We start from the raw sequence: 24,651 nt of genomic DNA, 5'->3' as shown, positions 1-24,651 counted from the left end.
ACGATGAGGACAGGGCTGAGACCTGGCTCCACATCTGTGGGTAAGGACTGCGGTACGGGAGGCCCAGCACACAGGCTTCTATGCGGACCCTGCCTTTGACGCCTGTGCGGACCCGAGGTGCCTGCCACCCCCTCCCTGGCTCCAGGCTGGCACTGCTGGGCAGCAAGCCGGGCCCCTCGTGTGACTTCCCCACAGTCTTCCCAGAGCTGCCGCAGGAGGGCGGACAGGCTGGACGCTGAGCGCGCTGGACCAGGGCCTGGCGGCAGACCACTTGGGAGAGCCGGCAGTTCCAAGTATTTGTAAATAAATACAATTCCCCAACTTTCTCATGCATTTCAAAGCTGCCACGCCGCGTTCTCCTTCCCAGGAGCGCATCCACCAGGCCCTCTGGCAGTGCTGGCTGCTGGCCTGCTTTTCTCTTTGGATAGCTGAACTGGGGCCAACCAGCCATCTGTTGAGCACATTAGGAGCATGAGCTGGGAAAGGAGGTCCCGGGAGGGCTTCGGAGCCAAACATCCTCCCTTCCCTCGTCAGCCTCTCCCCAGGGGCCTCCCCTTGGCCAGTTCGGGAACCTGCTGGGCGCTGTTAGGCAGGGAGAACATCTGGGTCCGTGGCCAGCTGGGGCCAGCTGGGAGCCAGGTGGTGGGTGGAGCCATGTCCCCCAGCTTCCGGAGAGCCTGACCCTTTGGCCACGTGTGGGGGGCTCAGGAAAGGGTGCAGGGGACCCGGGACTGGGCAGCACCAGTGTGTGGGCCAGAGGCACAGCAGCCCTGGGCCAGCAGGGAATGACACCCCCAGGCCTGCAGAATGGGGTGGGGAATGTGGGAGCCTCCTGCGAATCCTCCTTCAAGGCAGCGTCCCCACTGTGTACCCAGGAGCCCCGGGTGCCTGGGGAGGTGTTGCCACTAAATGCTACGCAAACCAAGCTGGTCACAAAATGCCCCAACTCCACCGCCGAACGGAGGCTGTGACTGAGCGTGCCTGGAGCTGCCCTCTGCACAGATGGGACCTCAGGCCGGGGAACTGGTGTCTGCAATGGTGGCAGCGGCGGCCAAGGTGCTAGCTCAGCCAAAGGGCTTTCGGGGACTCCGATGCTCTGCCAAGCGCCCGGCTAGAGCCTCCCCGACCGTGGGCTCTGGGCCCCACCAAGCGCCCGGCTAGAGCCTCCCCGACCGTGGGCTCTGGGGCCCACCAAGCGCCCGGCTAGAGCCTCCCCGACCGTGGGCTCTGGGGCCCACCAAGCGCCCGGCTAGAGCCTCCCCGACCGTGGGCTCTGGGCCCTCCAAGCGCCCGGCTAGAGCCTCCCCGACCGTGGGCTCTGGGGCCCTCCAAGTGCCCCGCTAGAGCCTCCCCGACCGTGGGCTCTGGGGCCCTCCAAGCGCCCGGCTAGAGCCTCCCCGACCGTGGGCTCTGGCGCCCTCCAAGCGCCCGGCTAGAGCCTCCCCGACCGTGGGCTCTGGGGCCCTCCAAGTGCCCCGCTAGAGCCTCCCCGACCGTGGGCTCTGGGGCCCTCCAAGCGCCCGGCTAGAGCCTCCCCGACCGTGGGCTCTGGTGCCCACCAAGCGCCCGGCTAGAGCCTCCCTGACCGTGGGCTCTGGCGCCAAGCAAGAGCCTCCCCGACCGTGGGCTCTGGGGCCCGCCAAGCGCCCGGCTAGAGCCTCCCTGACCATGGGCTCTGGGGCCCTCCAAGCGCCCGGCTAGAGCCTCCCTGACCGTGGGCTCTGGGGCCCTCCAAGCGCCCGGCTAGAGCCTCCCTGACCATGGGCTCTGGGGCCCTCCAAGCGCCCGGCTAGAGCCTCCCCGACCGTGGGCTCTGGCGCCCACCAAGCGCCCGGCTAGAGCCTCCCCGACCGTGGGCTCTGGCGCCCACCAAGCGCCCGGCTAGAGCCTCCCCGACCGTGGGCTCTGGGGCCCTCCAAGCGCCCGGCTAGAGCCTCCCTGACCGTGGGCTCTGGGGCCCACCAAGCGCCCGGCTAGAGCCTCCCTGACCATGGGCTCTGGGGCCCTCCAAGCGCCCGGCTAGAGCCTCCCTGACCATGGGCTCTGGTGCCCAGGGGCCGTGATCTCCCACAGCTCACTTAACTTCTCTGACCCTGGCTGCATCTGCAAACTAGAGCTGTGGACACTCTGGCTGAGACCGGCCCTGGCGAGCTCCGGGTGAATTAGCCTGGTCCTCTCTGGAATTCACCAGATTCACCACCCCAGCTGCGGAAGAGAGGACTCAAGCAGGGCGGGAGTTCCAGCCAGAGAGCCCCGAGCCTGCGCCGCACCTTCCCGTCGCGTTCCCCCTCTCCTCACTGCTGCTACTTCGTTTTTGCCGCGTGTCACACCTGCTGCTTCGAGGGTGATGTCTCCAAGGCTGCGTGAGGATGCCCCACGCTGGGCGTCGGGGACTGTGGATGTCTCGGGAAGGTGCTACCCCACTCCCAGCCCAGGCCATAGTCGGGAACACTGAGGCCCGAGGGGGCTGGCTGGGGGTCGGACTCCCACACTGCCTCCTGCGTCTGGAGCGGCTGTGGCCCTGCGGTGGGTGTGGGTGAGGCAGGGGCTCCCTTTGGGGTGGGGCAGCAGGGCCAGGGTTCTGGCAGTGGGTGTGGGTGGGTGGGGGCTTCACCCAGGGTGGGATGGCAGGGCCAGGGTTCTGGACTGTATCTGGGTAACTAACAGGTCCCAGAAGCAGAACTGGCTGAAGGATCTTGATTTTTACTTTTTATTTTTGAATCCTTCTGGCCTCCCGCCTTGAGCTCCATGTCAGAGAGGTGAATAGACTTCACGTCCTGGACAGTCCCGCTGGCCTTGGCCCTGGGTGGGGGCATGAGATGGGACGCCCCGCACAGGCCAGTGGGAGCCCCTGTGTACCGAGCGGAGACTGAGGCAGACAGGACCCTCTCGAGAACAGTGCTGTGGGTGGCGCCATGCTGGGGCATGGCCATGGGCACCAGGGCCTGACCAGACGTCATGGGCAGGGGCCAGAGGCCTGGCAGGGCAGGCGTGGGGACACCGTGGCGTCTCTCTGCCTGACCCTGCTCCTGGGGTAAAAGGGGTGGCTGAGGCTGTGGGGCATCTGCCGCTACTAAGCAGCTGCACAGTGTCCCCGAGGTCGGGAGGGGTGGAGCCTGAAGCAAGTTAAAGAAGGGAAGGGAGAGCCGCTAAGGAACGGAAACAGCGCCAGATGGGCCCAGCCTCCCTCCTCTGTCACCAGCTGGGAGCAGGAGCACAGCAGGGTGTGGGAGGAGGTGGAGGAGGGAGGGAAGGCAGGAGGGAGGGGCAGAGGAGGGAGGGAAGGCAGGAGGGAGGGGCAGAGGAGGGAGGGAAGGCAGGAGGGAGGGGCAGAGGAGGGAGGGAAGGCAGGAGGGAGGGGCAGAGGAGGGAGGGAAGGCAGGAGGGAGGGGCAGAGGAGGGAGGGAAGGCAGGAGGGAGGGGCAGAGGAGGGAGGGAAGGCAGGAGGGGGCGGAGGAGGGAGGGAAGGCAGGAGGGAGGGGACAGAGGAGGGAGGGAAGGCAGGAGGGAGGGGCAGAGGAGGGAGGGAAGGCAGGAGGGAGGGGGCGGAGGAGGGAGGGAAGGCAGGAGGGAGGGGGCGGAGGAGGGAGGGAAGGCAGGAGGGGGCAGAGGAGGGAGGGAAGGCAGGAGGGAGGGGCAGAGGAGGGAGGGAAGGCAGGAGGGAGGGGCAGAGGAGGGAGGGAAGGCAGGAGGGAGGGGCAGAGGAGGGAGGGAAGGCAGGAGGGAGGGGCAGAGGAGGGAGGGAAGGCAGGAGGGAGGGGCAGAGGAGGGAGGGAAGGCAGGAGGGGGCGGAGGAGGGAGGGAAGGCAGGAGGGAGGGGACAGAGGAGGGAGGGAAGGCAGGAGGGAGGGGCAGAGGAGGGAGGGAAGGCAGGAGGGAGGGGGCGGAGGAGGGAGGGAAGGCAGGAGGGAGGGGGCGGAGGAGGGAGGGAAGGCAGGAGGGGGCAGAAGAGGGAGGGAAGGCAGGAGGGAGGGGCAGAGGAGGGAGGGAAGGCAGGAGGGAGGGGCAGAGGAGGGAGGGAAGGCAGGAGGGAGGGGCAGAGGAGGGAGGGAAGGCAGGAGGGAGGGGCAGAGGAGGGAGGGAAGGCAGGAGGGAGGGGCAGAGGAGCGAGGGAAGGCAGGAGGGAGGGGCAGAGGAGGGAGGGAAGGCAGGAGGGAGGGGCAGAGGAGCGAGGGAAGGCAGGAGGGAGGGGCAGAGGAGGGAGGGAAGGCAGGAGGGAGGGGCAGAGGAGGGAGGGAAGGCAGGAGGGAGGGGCAGAGGAGGGAGGGAAGGCAGGAGGGGGCAGAGGAGGGAGGGAAGGCAGGAGGGGGACAGAGGAGGGAGGGAAGGCAGGAGGGGGGCAGAGGAGGGAGGGAAGGCAGGAGGGAGGGGGCGGAGGAGGGAAGGCAGGAGGGGGGCAGAGGAGGGAGGGAAGGCAGGAGGGAGGGGGCGGAGGAGGGAGGGAAGGCAGGAGGGAGGGGCAGAGGAGGGAGGGAAGGCAGGAGGGAGGGGCAGAGGAGGGAGGGAAGGCAGGAGGGGGACAGAGGAGGGAGGGAAGGCAGGAGGGGGACAGAGGAGGGAGGGAAGGCAGGAGGGGGGCAGAGGAGGGAGGGAAGGCAGGAGGGAGGGGGCAGAGGAGGGAGGGAAGGCAGGAGGGAGGGGCAGAGGAGGGAGGGAAGGCAGGAGGGGGACAGAGGAGGGAGGGAAGGCAGGAGGGGGACAGAGGAGGGAGGGAAGGCAGGAGGGGGGCAGAGGAGGGAGGGAAGGCAGGAGGGAGGGGGCGGAGGAGGGAAGGCAGGAGGGGGGCAGAGGAGGGAGGGAAGGCAGGAGGGAGGGGGCGGAGGAGGGAGGGAAGGCAGGAGGGAGGGGCAGAGGAGGGAGGGAAGGCAGGAGGGAGGGGCAGAGGAGGGAGGGAAGGCAGGAGGGAGGGGCAGAGGAGGGAGGGAAGGCAGGAGGGAGGGGGCGGAGGAGGGAGGGAAGGCAGGAGGGGGCAGAGGAGGGAGGGAAGGCAGGAGGGAGGGGGCGGAGGAGGGAGGGAAGGCAGGAGGGGGGCAGAGGAGGGAGGGAAGGCAGGAGGGAGGGGGCGGAGGAGGGAGGGAAGGCAGGAGGGGGCGGAGGAGGGAGGGAAGGCAGGAGGGAGGGGGCGGAGGAGGGAGGGAAGGCAGGAGGGAGGGGCAGAGGAGGGAGGGAAGGCAGGAGGGAGGGGCAGAGGAGGGAGGGAAGGCAGGAGGGAGGGGGCGGAGGAGGGAGGGAAGGCAGGAGGGGGCAGAGGAGGGAGGGAAGGCAGGAGGGAGGGGGCGGAGGAGGGAGGGAAGGCAGGAGGGAGGGGGCGGAGGAGGGAGGGAAGGCAGGAGGGAGGGGCAGAGGAGGGAGGGAAGGCAGGAGGGAGGGGCAGAGGAGGGAGGGAAGGCAGGAGGGAGGGGCAGAGGAGGGAGGGAAGGCAGGAGGGAGGGGGCGGAGGAGGGAGGGAAGGCAGGAGGGAGGAGGCGGAGGAGGGAGGGAAGGCAGGAAGGAGGGGGCGGAGGAGGGAGGGAAGGCAGGAAGGAGGGTGTGGAGGAGGGAGGGCAGCAGGGGGATGGGAGGGGGTGGAAGAGGGAGGGAAGGTGGGAGTGGAGGTGGGTGTGATGTTGGGTCCACTTGGGGAGGGACTGAAGGAAATGAGGGCCTCGCGCTGGGCGTGCCCTGTGACGGCCGTGGCGTTTGCAGTTTGACAATCCAGGTTTCAGCCCTGGCTCCATCTCTCCACCACCCGGGGTTGTTGGGGGAACCAAGGGCCTCAGTTTCCCCACCTGCTAATCGGGAACATGGCTGTGCTATGATACACCTTGACGGGTCACCAGGGCTGTGAGAGATCCTTATAAAGCAATCCTCCTCTGTGGGACACTTCAAACCCCAGGACGGTGATGACGGGGATGATGTCCCACATGAATCTAGAACGTGCCATCCCTCCCCGCAGTCCCCGCTACCCGGGAGGCTGAGGTGGGAGACTCCCCTGAGCCCAGGAGTGGAGGCCCCATTCTTCCCAACAGCCTGTGAATGATTCCATTCTGCAGGCGCAGAAACTGAGGCACGGAGGAACTGGCCTGGCCCAGGTGCCAGTAGCTGCTAAGTGGCAGCGTTGGGCTCGAGCCGGGGGCGTCTGGTCTGCTCTGTCCTCTACACCCCTGAGGGGAGGCCTGGCCCAGCAGAGACGGAGCCCGCAGCGGGGTAGGCAATGCTCAGGGTGGGCCTGCAGGTGTGGCCACACTGGCAAGTCCCTGACCCCAACACGTGCTGGGCAGAGAGGGCCACACGGTCAGTCAGGTTTGGGGAACTTTTCCTCCACTCCCGCTCACAGATGTGCAGCTGTCTCGGGGAAGTGAGGCCTGCAGAGAGGATCGTCTGACTCTGCAGACCTGAGCCCGCCCCGTTTATGTGTGTGTGGGAATCATTGGCTTGATTAATTAATTAATTAATTCATCCATTCATTCAGAGACAGGGTCTCACTCTGTCACGCAGGTGGAGTGCAGTGGCACGATCACAGCTCACTGCAGTCTTGACCTCCTGGGCTCGTGATCCTCCTACCTCAGTCTCCCAGGTAGCTGGGACTACAGGTGCATACGATGCCCAGCTAATTTTTAATTGTTTTTGTAAAGATGGGGTCTAGTGGCCGGACACGGTGGCTCATGCCTGTAATCCCAGCACTTTGGGAGGCCGAGGTGGGCGGATCGCAAGGTCAGGAGTTCAAGACCAGCCTGGCCAGTATGGTGAAATCCCATCTCTATGAAAAATACAAAAATTAGCAGGGTGTGGTGGCGGGTACCTGTAGTCCCAGCTACTTGGGAGGCTGAGGCAGAAGAATCCCTTGAAAGCGGGAAGTGGAGGCTGCAGTGAGCCGAGATCGCACCACTGCACTCCAGCCTGGGCGACGAAGCGAGACTCTGTCTCAGAAAAAAAAAAAAGGTGGGGTGTAGCCATATGACCCAGACTGGTCTTGAACTCCTGGCCTCAAACAATCCCTGCTCCTCAGACTGGCATCTTTGAAAATGCAGGCTCCGACTGAGTAGGTTTGGGCTGGGCCGAGAGCCTGTGTGGCTGGCAAGCTCCTGGTGCTGCCACCCTGGTCCACAGTCGATCTGGGTGTGACCTCTGACCCGCTTCCACCTGACAGCGCTTCATCCACCCGCCTCCCCGTCACAGGCCGCTTCCCGCCCTCGCCTCTGCTCTCTGTGCCATGTGTTCTGTTCCGGTCACACGGACGCCCCCGCCTCCCTGTCACATAGGCCGCTTCCCGCCCTCGCCTCTGCTGTCTGCGCCACGCGTTCTGTTCCGGTCACATGGACGCCTCTGCCGTTCCTCAAGCCCAGAGGGCGCCCCATGCCTCAGGGCCTTTGCACGTGCAGTTCCTGCTGCCTGGAAAGCCGGGGGCTGGCTCCGCACCCAGCTCCGCCCTCCTCCTCGGCCCCTGCCAGCATGCCCGCGCTCAAGCGGCTTTCAGGATATTTCTCCACCACACGCATGCAGTTTGACAGCGGCTGTGGGCTGGGCGCCTTCCCGGTCTCAGGAGGCTGGCTCCAGGAGGGACCTGCCGCACGTCCTGGGCCTTGTCCCCAAGCCTCGCCTCACGCTGGCGCGTCATTAATGCGCAAGCATCATCTGTGGCGTGAGCACATTCAGCCAACGGCAACCAGAGCCGAAGCAGACAGCCCTGCCCAGCACTGCATTTTTTTTTTTTTTTTTTGAGACAGAGTCTTGCTCTGTCACCCAGGCTGGAGCACAGTGGCATGATCTCAGCTCACTGCAACCTCTGCCTCCTGGGTTCAAGTGATTCTCCTGCTCGGCCTCCTGAGTAGCTGGGACTACAGGCGTGCGCCACCAAGCCCAGCTAATTTTTGTATTTTTAGTAGAGACGGGGTTTCACCATGTTGGGCAGGATGGTCTTGAGCTCTTGACCTCGTGATCCGGCCACGTCCGCCTCCCAGAATGCTGGGGTCACAAGCATGAGCCACCGCGCCCGGCCTCCTGCACTGGATTTAGTGGCTGAATAATCATCTGGTCTGCTAACTAATTTTCAGGCCTTAACTAGTAGGAATCGGCCCAGATTAGTCAGTAGCGTTCCCCCAGGTTACTAGAAGGTCCCGGGTTGGCCAAGATTGATGCCTGATCACACGCTAGCAATGAACGGACTCGGGGCCTCACACGGAGGGACTGGGTTTGCCGTTACCTTCAGGAAAGGAATGACAAACGGCCGCAGAGGGAAGTTGGTGGCCTCCTGAAGCTTGCAGTGAAACTCCTCGATCGTCAGCGTCGAGTTCTACGGGGGAGAAAACCCACCTCTTGTCGGCACCACTCAGCACAAGAGCCAGCACTGTCCCGCCCATGCCTGAGGGGGAGGGTCCCTGTTGGAGGCAGCCCAGGAGCCGGGCAAGCCTGGGAGGGTGCAGGGGGCATCGCGGGAGTGGGCCCACGCCTGGTTGGCGGGACGGAGCCCACGTGAGGGGTGGCTGTGCCGCATCTTCACTAAACGGAGGGAATATTCAGGCCCCGGCCGGCCCTGCCCGACTCACCACCAGGCCCAGCACGAGCGTGCGCACACGCTCCCCGATCTCTGGGGAGATGTCGCTGCCGAACTGCTGCAGGGTGGTGAGGAAGCGTTTGAGCTTGCTGAGCTGTCGGGCCCCGCAGGCCGGGGGCAGGTGCTGTGTGGACAGGGAGGCTGTGGACGAGGTGGCCGGGCCATGGCTGAAGCCGTTGGGTGTGGACGGCGGACCGTTGATGGCTGTCGGCGAGGGGCTGCTGCCGTTCATCACTGCGGGAGGGAAGGGAGCGAGGGTGAGGCACGCGAGGACGTGGAAGTGACGCTGACAACACTGGGACAGCAGTGACGGAGGAGGACAGCAGCAGTCCCGGGCCCACCCAGGGCAGCTCTGCCAGACCTCCTAGCCCTGCTCGGAGGGGTCACACACAGCCCCTTACAGATGTGGAAGTGAATACCCAGGGAGGTGAGGCCCTGTGCACCAGGTCCCCAGGGCGCGAGGGCACCCACAAAGGTGGTGGCTGTGGAGTTAACCGTGTTCTGAGTGTGGCTTCTCACCCAGCACGAGCCTTGGGACTTGCTCTGGGGCTGACGTGAGGCCCTTCACACCCAGCAGGGGTGTGGCCCCTACGCCAGGCCTGGGAGACACCGACCCCCCAGGCTGGCTCCGGTTTTCCCTGTGAACAGGCAGACACGGCTTCTCCACACACTGGGGGCTTGACAGCCCAGTTCCCCCGTGCTGGAGGCAAAGGAGACTGGGGATTTGAGAAGCTGCTCATACCCCTGAAAGGCCAGCTACCCTCACACCTCTGCCACGATGTTCGGAACCAATAGCCCCCACCCTCGATCAGGCATCTCCTGACCCTGAGAAACTCTGCCCACAGGCATCTCCCAGCCCCAGCAATGCCTTCCCATAGGTGTCTCCCAGCCCCAGCAATGCTTCCCCCACAGGCATCTCCCAGCCCCAGCAATGCCTCCCCCACAGGTATCTCCCAGCCCCAGCAATGCCTCCCCCACAGGCATCTCCCAGCCCCAGCAATGCTTTCCCCACAGGCATCTCCCAGCCCCAGCAATGCTTCCCCCACAGGCGTCTCCCAGCCCCAGCAATGCTTCCCCCACAGGCATCTCCCAGCCCCAGCAATGCTTTCCCCACAGGTATCTCCCAGCCCCAGCAATGCTTCCCCCACAGGCATCTCCCAGCCCCAGCAATGCCTTCCCATAGGTGTCTCCCAGACCCAGCAATGCTTCCCCGACAGGTATCTCCCAGCCCCAGCAATGCTTCCCCGACAGGTATCTCCCAGCCCCAGCAATGCCTCCCCCACAGGCATCTCCCAGCCCCAGCAATGCTTCCCCCACAGGCATCTCCCAGCCCCAGCAATGCTTCCCCCACAGGCATCTCCCAGCCCCAGCAATGCTTCCCCCACAGGCATCTCCCAGCCCCAGCAATGCTTCCCCCACAGGTATCTCCCAGCCCCAGCAATGCTTCCCCCACAGGTATCTCCCAGCCCCAGCAATGCTTCCCCCACAGGCATCTCCCAGCCCCAGCAATGCTTCTCCCACAGGCATCTCCCAGCCCCAGCAATGCTTGCCCCACAGGTATCTCCCAGCCCCAGCAATGCTTCCCCCACAGGTATCTCCCAGCCCCAGCAATGCTTTCCCATAGGTGTCTCCCAGATCCAGCAATGCTTCCCTGACAGGTATCTCCCAGCCCCAGCAATGCTTCCCCGACAGGTATCTCCCAGCCCCAGCAATGCCTCCCCCACAGGCATCTCCCAGCCCCAGCAATGCTTTCCCATAGGTGTCTCCCAGATCCAGCAATGCTTCCCCGACAGGTATCTCCCAGCCCCAGCAATGCCTCCCCCACAGGCATCTCCCAGCCCCAGCAATGCTTTCCCATAGGTGTCTCCCAGATCCAGCAATGCTTCCCTGACAGGTATCTCCCAGCCCCAGCAATGCTTCCCCCACAGGTATCTCCCAGCCCCAGCAATGCTTTCCCCACAGGCATCTCCCAGCCCCAGCAATGCTTTCCCATAGGTGTCTCCCAGATCCAGCAATGCTTCCCTGACAGGTATCTCCCAGCCCCAGCAATGCTTCCCCGACAGGTATCTCCCAGCCCCAGCAATGCCTCCCCCACAGGTATCTCCCAGCCCCAGCAATGCTTCCCCCACAGGTATCTCCCAACCCCAGCAATGCTTCCCCCACAGGCATCTCCCAGCCCCAGCAATGCTTTCCCCACAGGCATCTCCCAGTCCCGAGCAATGATTCCCCCACAGGTATCTCCCAGCCCCAGCAATGCTTCCCCCACAGGCGTCTCCCAGCCCCAGCAATGCTTCCCCCACAGGCGTCTCCCAGCCCCAGCAATGCTTCCCCCACAGGCGTCTCCCAGCCCCAGCAATGCTTCCCCCACAGGCGTCTCCCAGCCCCAGCAATGCTTCCCCCACAGGCGTCTCCCAGCCCCAGCAATGCTTCCCCCACAGGCGTCTCCCAGCCCCAGCAATGCTTCCCCCACAGGCGTCTCCCAGCCCCAGCAATGCTTCCCCCACAGGCGTCTCCCAGCCCCAGCAATGCTTCCCCCACAGGCGTCTCCCAGCCCCAGCAATGCTTCCCCCACAGGCGTCTCCCAGCCCCAGCAATGCTTTCCCCACAGGCGTCTCCCAGCCCCAGCAATGCTTTCCCCACAGGCATCTCCCAGCCCCAGCAATGCTTCCCCGCACAGGTATCTTCCAGCCCCAGCAATGCTTCCCCGACAGGTATCTCCCACCCCAGCAATGCTTCCCCCACAGGTATCTCCCAGCCCCAGCAATGCTTCCCCCCACAGGTATATTCCAGCCCCAGCAATGCTTCCCCCACAGGTGTCTCCCAACCCCAGCAATGCTTCTCCACAGGTGTCTCCCAGCCCCAGCAATGCCTTCATTTGCACACAGACCCAGTGCCTGAGCTAACGGGGTCCCGGGGGCAGAGGAACTGGGACACCCAAGGACATGCTTGGTGGGGTCCTGCTTCTGGTGGCTGTGTGCACACAGGCCAGTGTGTGTGGAGGACAAGCAGGTGACATAAGGGACAGCTGATGAGCTTGCCACAGGGCCGCCTGTTGGCCACTGAGACGTGACTGCCTGGCTGGCTGTGCTGTCAGGGTCAGCGTTCCAGGGCCCTGGCAGACACTGGGCTGCTATGGAAAGTCCCAGGGCCAGGCCTCGCCCCTTCTCCGAGGTGACAGAGCTAAGGCCAAGCCTCTTGTGAGGAGTCCAGGGCAGCCCTCCCATGCCCAGCCCACCTGCACGCGATGTGCCCTTGGCGTCAGGAGCCTGAGGTGACCCCACGCTCTGCAGACAGGTCGGAGGCCACAGGGCTCCCAAGTCCACTGCTGACAGGGGACAGGCCCCGGCCGGCTCCTCCTGTGGGGAGCACTGAAGCCCCGCGCACACTCACACCCGGCTCCCGCCTCCTGCACGTGGACACTTCCCTGACACAGGGCACCCACTTCCCCGGTCCCTAGAGAGGCCTCCACTTCCCTGCCTCCATTTACCCCCTCACCACCCTTGCACGCATTCATGAATGTACAACACACACGTACACACACACATTTGCATTCACACATGTGCATGCACACACACATGTACACACACGCACACGTACACACATGTACACACACGCACACACACATGTACACACATGTGCGTGGCTATTATATACATGTGTGTCATGTCTCTCTTGCTCCACTGTGGCCCCGCGTCTCTCCGGGGGTCCTGTCCCCTCACTGTTGCTCAGAGTGGGTCTGGGGGCTCAGGGCAGCTCAGAGCCACCAGCTCCCTCTGGGCCGAATTCCTCCGAGGCTCCAGCCGGACGATCGCGCCTGTGGCTGAAGCCTGGTGGGGCCTGTGTGTGCCGAGGAAGAGCAGAAATTCCTTCCCCCGGGACGGGGACGCCGCTGGGCTGGGGCGGCGGCTCCTGAGCAGCCAGCAGGTACCTGCTGTTGACTCTGTGAGCCTTGGACAGTGGGGGTCTTGGTGTACCCCCTAGACGAGCTGGCCCTGCCCATCCTGACCTGGGCCCTGGGAGGTAACCCCTGCTGACAGTTGTGGCCTCAGACTGGACGGGCGGGAGCACAGGACGTGGGGGCCCACACGTGGCCCCCTTCCTGGGCTGTGGCTCCGCTGGGCACAGCCTCCGTTTCTACCCGCCCCTGCAGGCCTGGGTTGGCCCCAGGTTGCACCCTCCCAAGGGTGACTGACCAGCCTGTCCCTCACAGAGGTCCTCTGAGGGGTCGGCCCTCTCCAAAGTGTCCCTCCAGTAATCCTTAGGCGGCTGCCCTTGGCTCCTGGCACTCTGCCTTCCCAGAAGCCGCCTGTGGCTCCCGCCTTCCTGACCCGCGGTCCTATGGCACCTGGGAGGCGCCTCCCGAGCGAGGGAGCTGTGCTGTGGCCTGGGCTGGGCTCTGCACCTGCACGTACTTGACAGGCCGTGCAGTCACCATGTGTGTCCCGCATGGCAGATGGGCGCTGAGGCACCGAGGAGATGCAGCAGGGTGGCCCAGCTCCCCGAGACCCCCTCCCACCCCCGGCAGCCAGCGCCGGGCACAGCGGGAAGGGGCAAGGCCAGCCCTGCACTCAGGGTGTTCTCAGCGGAGAGGGCGGAACAGATGCGCTCACGGTGGCGGCCTCCCCCGGGACCCAGGGCCCACCCTGCTGTCTCTCCACCCTGGGCCTCACAGTCACCTGCTGCCGGAGCTGCAGGAGGGGCCAGAAGGGCCACAGAGGTCCTCAGACGCGCCAGCGTGGTGAGGGCGTCCACAAAGACACAGCCCCGCCCTCGAGTTCCAAGCAGGGCAGCGTGGTGGCAGGGTGGCTCAGGCCTGCACCTGCTTTCCCTCTTTCCTTGCACTGCCCGGGTCAGCCAGGACCACTCCGTCCTCACTGGTTTTATGGGTTGGCAATAACCAGCCCCGTACCTAGTAGAATTCTGAAAACCACTAACTGAAGGTCAGAGTTGGCGCAAAACCTTGAGTGCACACGTGGCCGTGGCCTCTTCTATGGGGTGGCTGCGCAGTGGGGACATCTCTGCTGCTGGGCTGTGGGCCTCCCTCCACGCGGCGTGCTGACCTCCCTCCGCATGGGGTTCTGGCCTCCCTCCACACATGTCCTGGCCTCCCTCCATGCGTGTTCTGGTCTCCCCCAACATGGGGTTCTGGCCTCCCTCCACGCGGGGCTCTGGCCTCCCTCCACGCGTGTTCTGGCCTCCCCCAACGTGGGGTTCTGGCCTCCCTCCACATATGTCCTGGCCTCCCTCCACACGGGGTTCTGGCCTCCCTCCACGCGTGTTCTGGCCTCCCCCAACGTGGGGTTCTGGCCTCCCTCCACGCGTGTTCTGGCCTCCCCCAACGTGGGGTTCTGGCCTCCCTCCACATATGCCCTGGCCTCCCTCCACGCGTGTTCTGGCCTCCCCCAACGTGGGGTTCTGGCCTCCCTCCACATATGTCCTGGCCTCCCTCCATGCGGGGTTCTGGCCTCCCTCCACGCGGGGTTCTGGCCTCCCTCCACGCATGTTCTGGCCTCCCCCAACGTGGGGTTCTGGCCTCCCTCCACACATGTCCTGTCCTCCCCCAACGCGGGGTTCTGGCCTCCCCCAACGCGGGGTTCTGACCTCCCCCCACGTGGGGTTCTGGTCTCCCTCCACACGGGGTTCTGGCCTCCCCCAACGCAGGGTTCTGGCCTCCCTCCACGCGTGTTCTGGCCTCCCCCAACGCGGGGTTCTGACCTCCCTCCACATGGCGTTCTGGCCTCCCCCCACGTGGGGTTCTGGCGTCCCTCCACATGCATTCTGAGCGGCTATGCCCCTCAACCAGGGGCGGCTGTCGCGGGGGGCTTCTCTGCATCCCGCTGGGGTTGAATGATCTCAGGAGCGCCTTTCTGGGCTCAGGATGGACGCACCAGCCCTCTGGAGCACATGACACCAATAAAGGTGCCGAGTTCTGGGGCTTTCCCTCCTCTGCAGGACAGTGGGTGCCAACGCAGGATGTGCCGGGCCCCTGGTCTCGCGCCCTTGGAGGCTCTGTCTGGAGGACCCACCGCACTGCCGAGTTTCCCTCTCACTGGCCACACGGTGAACTGTGACACACACACTGCCCATCAAGACTGAGGACAGCCACCTGCGGCCACCCAGCCAGGCCAGGAGACGCCGTCACCGTGGGAGACCTCGCCACAGTAGGGATCTGGCTTCTCCAGGACACGCGGGACTGTTCCCAGGACCGTGGACCTTCCAGCGGCTCCTCGGGTGCGCCACGGTGCACGCCGGGTCCCCGCCCCCCACCCTGGCCGGCCTGGCCCTCCCGCAGGTTCGCTTACCAGCCTTGGTGCCCGCTCCTTCCGGCGGCCTGCTCGCCCTTGCCTGCCCGTACACTCCCTCCCGTGCTGCCGGGCAGTCTCAGCAGCTAAAGAGATGCCGAAAATAACCCAGCACAAGTGCTTCTATTCCCACAACAGGTGTGTTACTAAGTTAGACCGCACACGTGTCCCCAGCTGAGGTTTGGGGGCACACGCTAGCACCCCGCAGCTCCTCAGGGCCTTGCTGGGAGGGTTGGGCGGGGCAGAGGCTCCCTAAGGCAGCCCCTCCCGCCACCCCTTCTCCTGGCTGTGGGGACTCCGGGACAGGCCATCCTGGAGCTGGGATTCACCATCATCATCATCCGTAGGTTCACACCACGGACAGAGCAGGCGCGGTCCGGGGGCCGCCCACCAGGCACCGGCGCACGGCCAGGCCCGTCACAGAGTAACGCCTGTGGCAAAGACGGCAGCAGAAACGATGCACACTGCTCTGCCGTCCTCACAGCTGGAGTGGCCCGGACGCCACAGCTGGGCCGTGCTGCCAGGCTGGCTGGTGGCGATGGACCAGAGTCTGTCTCACAGGCTCAAGCACGGCTGCACTGACTGGGTGACCAAAACTCCAAACACCGCCTGGTAAGAGCCCGTGCTCACGGAACACTGCGTGGCCCACGCGTGTGGATGGAAACATCTGCTGGAGACTCAAGTCTGCTGAGTGCCCAGCGTGTGCCCGGCCCCATCCTCTCACGGCTCCTGGAGATCACCCTTGGCACTGGGTGCCATGATTACTTCCATTTTACAGGTGGGGAAACTGAGGCACGGGGTGGTACCTGTCCAAGGTCACCCTGGCAGGAAGTCATAGCTCGAAGCTGGGACTCTGGGTAGGTGGGGTCTGGCCTAGCAATGGCTGAGCTATATGCTGGCCAGAAACTGTGCCCCACCCTTCCCTAGACAGTGGCAGTCAGCCTCAGGTGCCAGGCTATGCTGCTGGGGAAGGAAGCTCAGAGACGCTCTGCTCCTGCCTAAGGCCCCGCAGCTTGGCGCGGCAGGGTCTGTGGGACGCGGGGACCCCGGTGGCTCTGCCCTCCCATGTCCTTCCACGCTGTGGGCGCTGAGGCCGAGGGAGGAGAGCCGTGCCCCCCAGGGCGGCCATGCTGGGGCGGCAGAGGGTGGGAGGCCTGTGGTTTTTGTTATTTTACTTACAGAGACAGACCATAGACCATTTTAAGCAGCCATGAAAACGGCCATGGGGCAGCGCTGCAGGCCCGTCCTCTCCATCTGTAAGCAAAATAAGAAGGACACGCTGTCAGGGGGGGCGTGGGCAGGGGACCCGCAGCCCCGCTGTTCCTGCTTCTCAGAGGGTTTTAGGGATCAGGACCTGTCGCCGCCTGGGGCCAGGCCACTCCCCTGTCCAGGCCTCAGTTTCCTCTCTGAGAGTGGGTGATCTCTGAGGGCCATTTTTGGCAGGACTGTTCCAGAATCTACAAGAACCTCAGCTTCTCTATCGGCAGGGGTGGGGCCCTTGTTCTCAACGCCCTCGTCCCACACGGCGTCTGCAACCCCATCAGCGCCACCCTCAGGGGCCTGGGCCAAAGCTGCATGTTCTAAAAGTGACCTGAGACTCAGCTTGGAGTCTCTAAAACAAAGCCCAGGGTCAGCGCTGAAGGGGGAAGCACTGAACAGGAAGGAAGACTCCGCCGGGCGTGGCAGCTCACGCCTCTAATCCCAACACTTTGGGAGGTTTAGGCAGAAGGATCGTTTCAGCCCAGGAGTTCAAGACCAGCCTGGGCAACGTAGGGAGACCCCATCTCTATTACATAAAAAAAGAAAGAAAGATCTAATCTGTCTGAGCTGAAGTTAGTGGTGAAGGCCACAGGAAGACAGGCTGTAGCTCTGTAAACACAGGTAGTGAGTTCCCTGTCATGGGGGTAATCAAGTCCAGGATAAAGCCTTAGCCCTTTGAGGGTCCTCCCAGCTTTAGAGGAGCTTGGTCTGGGTCCCCGCTGCCTATCTTCCTTCCCTTCGCCCCCTGCCCCCACAGCGGCACCACGGCTTCAACTCCAAGATCAATCTGTGCTCCAGGCAGTCACTGGGCAAGAAAAACTTCAGGCCTCAAGCCGCCGTTCGGGGTCAGTCTCCCATCAGCTTGGCTCAGAGGCCAATCCCCAGGGAGGCTCCAGAGCCTCCAGTCAGGGTTCTGTGGCTGAGCTTTGGCCCCTCCAGGGCAGCCACCAGCCAGCGCCAGGGGCACAGCCAACCACCGGGCTTTCAGGGAACTGTGTGGATTCGGATGAACCCAAGGCTGCCTCAGGGTGCCCAGAGCCTCAGACAGGTGCTCTTGCCAACTCGGTGGGACTAAAGCGTCAGCTCAGAGAAGAAAAAGCATCGCTTATCTCTCTTCTAACCTTCACGCTCCTTAAACGTAGCTGGGACCTCATCCCAGAAACGTGATCCCGTGGCAGGCTGAGAACGGAGTGGGCGGGAAGGACCCCCAGCCCCGGGCAGGCCGGCTGCCCTCACATCTGTTTACAGGTTTCCAGAAGCAGAGCCTGGGGCCTCCGCTGGTCCCACCCCACCCCCAGCCAGGAGCATCGGGTCACCAGACTAGCTCCTTCGAAGCATGGGCTGCTGGTACACGGGGAAGAGCAGGTGAGGAGACGCACCCCTGAGGGTCTGGGGAGCCAGGCTCAGCCCGCAGCATTTGTCCCTGACATGGGGTCTGAGGATGCTTGTGGAGCAGGCGTTTTAGGCACCGCACCCACGGCTGTGTCTCCCGTGGTCCCCCTTGAGCATTTCTTCCCCTAGCCAACCTCTTACTAGAAACCGCAGCCAGCTCAGCAGAGCTGGGACTGCACGCTGGGCCTGACGCCCTCCAGGACCTGTGCAATTGTGACTGCAGTGTCCCGGAAGTCGGGAGGCAGGGCCGGGCAGGAGTACAGCCTCCGTGACACATGGACGCCCCCGCGGGTGCAGGGAGTGCGCTTGAGGCTGTTTGGCTCCCACTGAGTGCTGGGCACGTTCCTGGATGTACCTGCCTCCGAGATGCACGCCTGAGAGCACCCCACTGGTGGGTCATGCCATTCCCCATCAAGTCAGAAGGCTGGCTCGGAGCCAACGTCCTACAAACGGGCCCTCAATCTGCTACTGGACCCACCAGCTAACGCTCTTTCCAGAGGGAGGGAGATGATGCCCAAAGCCCCTGGAGGAGCAGGCCTCCCGGCCTCAGGGCAGAGCAAGGGGAGCAGGCCTGGCCCATGGCCGCCTGGTGCTCTAGGGACAGTTGTGACATAAAGGGACAGAGGAAGTAGCTCCTCCTGGCCGGTGGGGGACCCGGGGCCGGCAGGACAAAAGTCTGAGGCTCCTCCCCAGAGCGGGGCTTCGTGCCTTAGCCTCCTGTCCACTGAGGCTCAGTCTCACCCCTGGAGACAGAGACACGCTCCTAAACCCCGGCCTTGAGCGGCAGGGATGCTGCCCACCCCACCTGCCCAGCGACTGGCTCAGTGACTGGGAACTGACGTCTGTCCTTAAAGCCAAGGCTGCGGCGGTGACTGCGACGAGAACTGGCTGCTCCCTCCCCGTAGAGCCTCACGGCCCACCCTCGGCGGCTCTGTGCGCCAAGCCTGGCCAACCCCTTGCCCAGGGCCTGAGAGCGTTCCGAGGCCCCCACCCTGGCCCCCGTGCTCAGCCGGGCTGCGGAGCTCCTGGGATGTGAGCCCTCCAGGGCCGGAGCTGCCTCTGCGGCCCCTCCGCGGGTCCTGTGCACAGCTAAGCTGCTGTGTGACCCTGGGACAGCCCCTGGCCCCGTCCAAGTCCCACGTTCCCTCTGGATGGAGCCTGGCATCCTGGGGCCTGCCAAGCAAGGCAGAAAGCCTGAGGCACAGTGGCCGGCCCTGGTGCAAGGCCTGTGTGGACTCACCTGGGCCCACCACAGCCCCGGGAGGCCCCGAGCTGCAGACGAGGAAGCTGGGGTCCCGAGAGGCCGAGGAGTGGGCCCGGGGCTGCACAGCGGGAAGCAGGGAGGCTGGGATTTGAACTGCAAAGCTTGGGCTCCGGGCCACGCCTCATGAGCTCGTCACGCTCAGGGCAGGAAGCTCAGGATTTCAAACAACACGAGGGGCTCCCCTGAAGCACCTGGCCCTCGGCCACCGGCTAGGGGCTACTCACGTGTGTGTGGCGTGAAGGAGGGGGGGCGTATGGCTCCCTGGGACGTGGCAGGCGGTGGGGGCGGCATGCTGGGGGGTGTGGACCGAGGCTGTGTCTTCACCTCCACTGGGGAGTCCGGCATCGCTGAGGCCTTAGCCTTCCTGTCCACTGGGGCTGCGACCGAAAGAGAGAGGCGATGAAGCCGGCTGAGTGCAGAGGCCAGTGCCCGCAGCCCCACGGGTTCCCAGCCAAGGCCCCACCGAGTGTCTGCAGGCCCAGGAGGGCTCCCAGCAGGAGCAGTGTGCCCCAGGTGCCCTGACAGGTGGCGGACGCCCCACCTGCAGGTGATCGTGGGGCAGAGCCAGGCCGGACAACCAGCTGGGTCAGCTCACCTCAGGTGGCCGCCGGGCTGGGGCCGGGGCCCTCAGTGTGTGGCAGATCTGGGAAAGCCACGCCCCAGATCTGAGGTTTCTGTAGAGCAGGGAGCGGGCAGTGCCCCGAGGCAGCAGTGCCACGCTCCCGCCTCCATGCGCATCCCCGGGGGGTGTTCAGCTTGGCCTCAGCCTCTCCCCCAGTTCTGATTCAGCTGCAGGTCAGGCTGGGATGGAGAATCTGCATTTCCCACGTTCCCAGGTGGGGCTGCTGCTGCTCCGGCCCCAGAAGCCACAGTTCTAAGAGTCCCTGCCACCTTCACGTGCTAAAAGGCTCCCCTGGGAAGGGAGTGCCTGCCCAGGCAGAACCCAGCACGCGGGCCATTCGGGCAGCAGAACCTCTGTTTTAACTGCCTTCCACCCGGGTGATGGGCAGGACAGCTGAGACGGAGGCGGTGTTGATTTCAGGACGGCGAAGCCTGGCCTCTCCGAGTGTGGCCCGCCGGTATGTGGTGATGCCAGGACACTCAATGCAGCACAACCCACAGCTGAACAACATTCCCTGTGGCCTGAGGTTCCCTGAACTCTGAGAAGCTCGGCCCAGGGCCGGCTGTGTGGGAGAGGGCCGGAAAGTGCTGAAGGTGCTGGGGGGCTGGGACTGGTGGACACCGAACCCCCTGGGCCACCCAGAGCACAGGACCTGTGGACACAGCCTCCGGGTTAACCTCAGGGCCTGCAGCACAGATGCACCCCAGACACCTGGAGGCCGAGCCAGCAGCGTCGGTGGCAGTTTTTGCAGGGGGTAGGGGTTTATACCCCCTCTGATCCCCAATTCATCTAAGTCAAGGTCAGCCACTGCCAAGGCTAGCTGGAAAGACCTGGGACACCCCCACCCCCCAATGAGGCTTCGGGGCCTCAGTGGCTGAGAACGACAAGGTGGGCACTCTCTACAAGCTATCACCTACACGGCCCTGCACGCTCCCCCTGCTGCTCACACCTGCACGGCCCCGCACGCTCCCCCTGCTGCTCACACCTACACGGCCCCGCACGCTCTCCCTGCTGCTCACACCTACACGGCCCCGCACGCTCCCCCTGCTGCTCACACCTACACGGCCCCGCACGCTCCCCCTGCTGCTCACACCTACACGGCCCCGCACGCTCCCCCTGCTGCTCACACCTACACGGCCCCGCACGCTCCCCCTGCTGCTCACACCTGCACGGCCCCGCACGCTCCCCCTGCTGCTCACACCTGCACGGCCCCGCACGCTCCCCCTGCTGCTCACACCTGCACGGCCCCGCACGCTCCCCCTGCTGCTCACACCTGCACGGCCCCGCACGCTCTCTCTGCTGCTCACACCTGCACTGCCCCGCACGCTCTCTCTGCTGCTCACACCTGCACTGCCCCGCACACTCTCTGCTGCTCACACCTGCACTGCCCCACACACTCCCCCAGCCCACACCTGCACTGCCCCACACGCTCCCCCTGCTGCTCACACCTGCACGGCCCCGCACGCTCCCCCTGCTGCTCACACCTACACGGCCCCGCACGCTCCCCCTGCTGCTCACACCTACACGGCCCCGCACGCTCCCCCTGCTGCTCACACCTACACGGCCCCGCACGCTCCCCCTGCTGCTCACACCTGCACGGCCCCGCACGCTCCCCCTGCTGCTCACACCTGCACGGCCCCGCACGCTCCCCCTGCTGCTCACACCTGCACGGCCCCGCACGCTCCCCCTGCTGCTCACACCTGCACGGCCCCGCACGCTCCCCCTGCTGCTCACACCTGCACGGCCCCGCACGCTCCCCCTGCTGCTCACACCTGCACGGCCCCGCACGCTCCCCCTGCTGCTCACACCTGCACGGCCCCGCACGCTCCCCCTGCTGCTCACACCTACACGGCCCCGCACGCTCTCCCTGCTGCTCACACCTGCACTGCCCCTCACGCTCCCCCTGCTGCTCACACCTGCACTGCCCCACACGCTCCCCCTGCTGCTCACACCTGCACTGCCCCACACGCTCCCCCTGCTGCTCACACCTGCACTGCCCCGCACGCTCTCTCTGCTGCTCACACCTGCACTGCCCTGCACACTCTCTGCTGCTCACACCTGCACGGCCCCGCACGCTCCCCCTGCTGCTCACACCTACACGGCCCCGCACGCTCCCCCTGCTGCTCACACCTACACGGCCCGCACGCTCCCCCTGCTGCTCACACCTGCACGGCCCCGCACGCTCCCCCTGCTGCTCACACCTACACGGCCCCGCACGCTCCCCCTGCTGCTCACACCTACACGGCCCCGCACGCTCCCCCTGCTGCTCACACCTACACGGCCCCGCACGCTCCCCCTGCTGCTCACACCTACACGGCCCCGCACGCTCCCCCTGCTGCTCACACCTGCACGGCCCGGCACGCTCCCCCTGCTGCTCACACCTGCACGGCCCCGCACGCTCCCCCTGCTGCTCACACCTGCACGGCCCCGCACGCTCCCCCTGCTGCTCACACCTGCACGGCCCGCACGCTCCCCCTGCTGCTCACACCTGCACGGCCCCGCACGCTCCCCCTGCTGCTCACACCTACACGGCCCCGCACGCTCCCCCTGCTGCTCACACCTACACGGCCCCGCACGCTCCCCCTGCTGCTCACACCTACACGGCCCCGCACGCTCCCCCTGCTGCTCACACCTACACGGCCCCGCACGCTCCCCCTGCTGCTCACACCTGCACGGCCCCGCACGCTCCCCCTGCTGCTCACACCTGCACGGCCCCGCACGCTCCCCCTGCTGCTCACACCTGCACTGCCCCGCACGCTCCCCCTGCTGCTCACACCTACACGGCCCCGCACGCTCCCCCTGCTGCTCACACCTGCACGGCCCCGCACGCTCCCCCTGCTGCTAACACCTACACGGCCCCGCACGCTCCCCCTGCTGCTCACACCTGCACGGCCCCGCACGCTCCCCCTGCTGCTCACACCTGCACGGCCCCGCACGCTCCCCCTGCTGCTCACACCTGCACGGCCCGCACGCTCCCCCTGCTGCTCACACCTGCACGGCCCCGCACGCTCCCCCTGCTGCTCACACCTACACGGCCCCGCACGCTCCCCCTGCTGCTCACACCTACACGGCCCCGCACGCTCCCCCTGCTGCTCACACCTACACGGCCCCGCACGCTCCCCCTGCTGCTCACACCTACACGGCCCCGCACGCTCCCCCTGCTGCTCACACCTGCACGGCCCCGCACGCTCCCCCTGCTGCTCACACCTGCACTGCCCCGCACGCTCCCCCTGCTGCTCACACCTGCACTGCCCCGCACGCTCCCCCTGCTGCTCACACCTACACGGCCCCGCACGCTCCCCCTGCTGCTCACACCTACACGGCCCCGCACGCTCCCCCTGCTGCTCACACCTGCACGGCCCCGCACGCTCCCCCTGCTGCTCACACCTGCACGGCCCCGCACGCTCCCCCTGCTGCTCACACCTGCACGGCCCCGCACGCTCCCCCTGCTGCTCACACCTGCACTGCCCCGCACGCTCCCCCTGCTGCTCACACCTGCACGGCCCCGCACGCTCCCCCTGCTGCTCACACCTGCACGGCCCCGCACGCTCCCCCTGCTGCTCACACCTGCACGGCCCCGCACGCTCCCCCTGCTGCTCACACCTACACGGCCCCGCACGCTCCCCCTGCTGCTCACACCTGCACGGCCCCGCACGCTCTCCCTGCTGCTCACACCTGCACTGCCCCGCACGCTCTCCCTGCTGCTCACACCTGCACGGCCCCGCACGCTCCCCCTGCTGCTCACACCTGCACGGCCCGCACGCTCCCCCTGCTGCTCACACCTGCACGGCCCCGCACGCTCTCCCTGCTGCTCACACCTGCACTGCCCCGCATGCTCTCCCTGCTGCTCACACCTGCACTGCCCCGCACGCTCTCTCTGCTGCTCACACCTGCACTGCCCCACACACTCCCCCAGCCCACACCTGCACTGCCCCACACGCTCCCCCTGCTGCTCATACCTGCACAGCCCCACACACTCCCCCTGCTCACACCTGCACAGTCCCACACGCTCCCCCTGCTCACACCTGCACAGCCCCACACGCTTCCCCTGCTCACACCTGCACTGCCCCACACACTCCCTCTGCTGCTTACACCTGCACGGCCCCGCATGCTCCCCCTGCTGCTCACACCTGCACTGTCCTGCACGCTCTCCCTGCTGCTCACACCTGCACTGCCCCACACACTCCCCCTGCTGCTCACACCTGTGGGGTCTCACCCACAGCCCAGGGCATGAGCAGATGAAGCCACAGTTGGCTGGTGTCTGTCACCTTCATTAGTGAGCTGTGGATGCTGCCCCTGCTTCTCTTGCCATTTCCCCATGCCAGGGGCCCCAGCACCGTTGTCAGACAGAGAGATGCCCTGGAGGTCAGGGCCGTCCGGCCTCTGTGGAAGGTGACCAGTAAATGGCTTTTATGGCTGTCCCGTGCCAAATGCTGTGCAAACCCGGCCTGATCCTCTTGCCACCTGCCTCTTTTACTGAGGGCGGAGAAGCTCAGAGAGGCTGAGGTCCTGCCCGACATCTCAGGGTGGCAGTGCCCAGCTGTAACCAGCCCATGTGCTGCAGGCAGGAGTGGAGCAGCCCCCTCCACCCCGTACCCCATCTGCTTGGCGTGTGGTGAACAGTGTGGCGAGGAAGCAGCCAGTAAGCAGCCGCCCAGGCCTTGCGGTACCTGCTGTCCCCTCTACACAGCCACCGGCCTCCCTCCGAGGGGCACCTGCCCCTCCTGGCCACCCACCTGCCCGGAGGCTGACGGCTGGGAACACGTGTGGCCACAGCTGTGGGGCCAGTGGCCAGTTCCTGGTGACAACACAGGAAGGTGGGCATGTGGGGCGTCCCTGTGGGGTGTAAGAAGGTGAGTGTGGTGGGGCGTCCCTGTGGGGTGCTCCCATCCTGACCAGGCTGCCCTTGGGCCAGCGAGGGTTGGGCACACTCAGAAGGGAGCGGGCAGGGATGAGGTTGGGAGCTTCAAATGCCAGGCTGGCTCTGGGGACACGGGTCCAGGACACTGGGGATGCCACCTGTTTGGACCTTTCGAAGCCCTCCCACGGAGGCAGCTTCATTTGAGCCTTGAAAATCAAATGAAACAGAAGCGGCTGCACAGAGAGGCCCCTCCGGGGAGCTGGCACCGGGCACCAGGCGGGCTTGTGGGGTGGGCGGACACGCCAGGTTTCCTAAGGTTGAGAGGGTGGCCAGGAGACCGTGGGGCTATCAGGCCTCGGCACAAGCAGTTACCACGGTCGTCATCCAACAAGGGTTTAGGGCCACCGCCCGCGCGCT

General features: G+C 65.5%; 1 protein-coding gene across 4 annotated transcripts in view; it reads right to left on the bottom strand.

The window, feature by feature from the left end:
• The window catches only part of CBFA2T3 (CBFA2/RUNX1 partner transcriptional co-repressor 3), a 108,195-nt gene that overhangs the window by 11,944 nt on the left and 71,600 nt on the right, over positions 1 to 24,651 (bottom strand). For 2 of the 4 annotated variants that reach the window (XM_012466036.3, XM_021671020.2), the window contains exons 2-5: positions 18,976 to 19,128; positions 16,015 to 16,089; positions 8,526 to 8,767; positions 8,183 to 8,272 (exon numbers count right to left, since the gene is read on the bottom strand). In XM_012466036.3, the coding sequence (XP_012321459.2) occupies positions 8,183 to 8,272; positions 8,526 to 8,767; positions 16,015 to 16,089; positions 18,976 to 19,128 (560 nt within the window). The remainder of the gene's footprint in view (positions 1 to 8,182; positions 8,273 to 8,525; positions 8,768 to 16,014; positions 16,090 to 18,975; positions 19,129 to 24,651) is intronic. The other 2 variants (XM_012466037.3, XM_021671021.2) reach the window with 2 other exon arrangements.

The sequence above is a fragment of the Aotus nancymaae genome, unplaced genomic scaffold, assembly GCF_030222135.1.
Source record: "Aotus nancymaae isolate 86718 unplaced genomic scaffold, 86718_ANA_hifiasm-v0.15.2.pri h1tg000095l, whole genome shotgun sequence".
Taxonomy (NCBI): Eukaryota; Metazoa; Chordata; class Mammalia; order Primates; family Aotidae; genus Aotus; species Aotus nancymaae.
The sequence above is the reverse complement of the archived record's forward strand: the minus strand, read 5'-3'. Positions and strand labels throughout refer to the sequence as shown.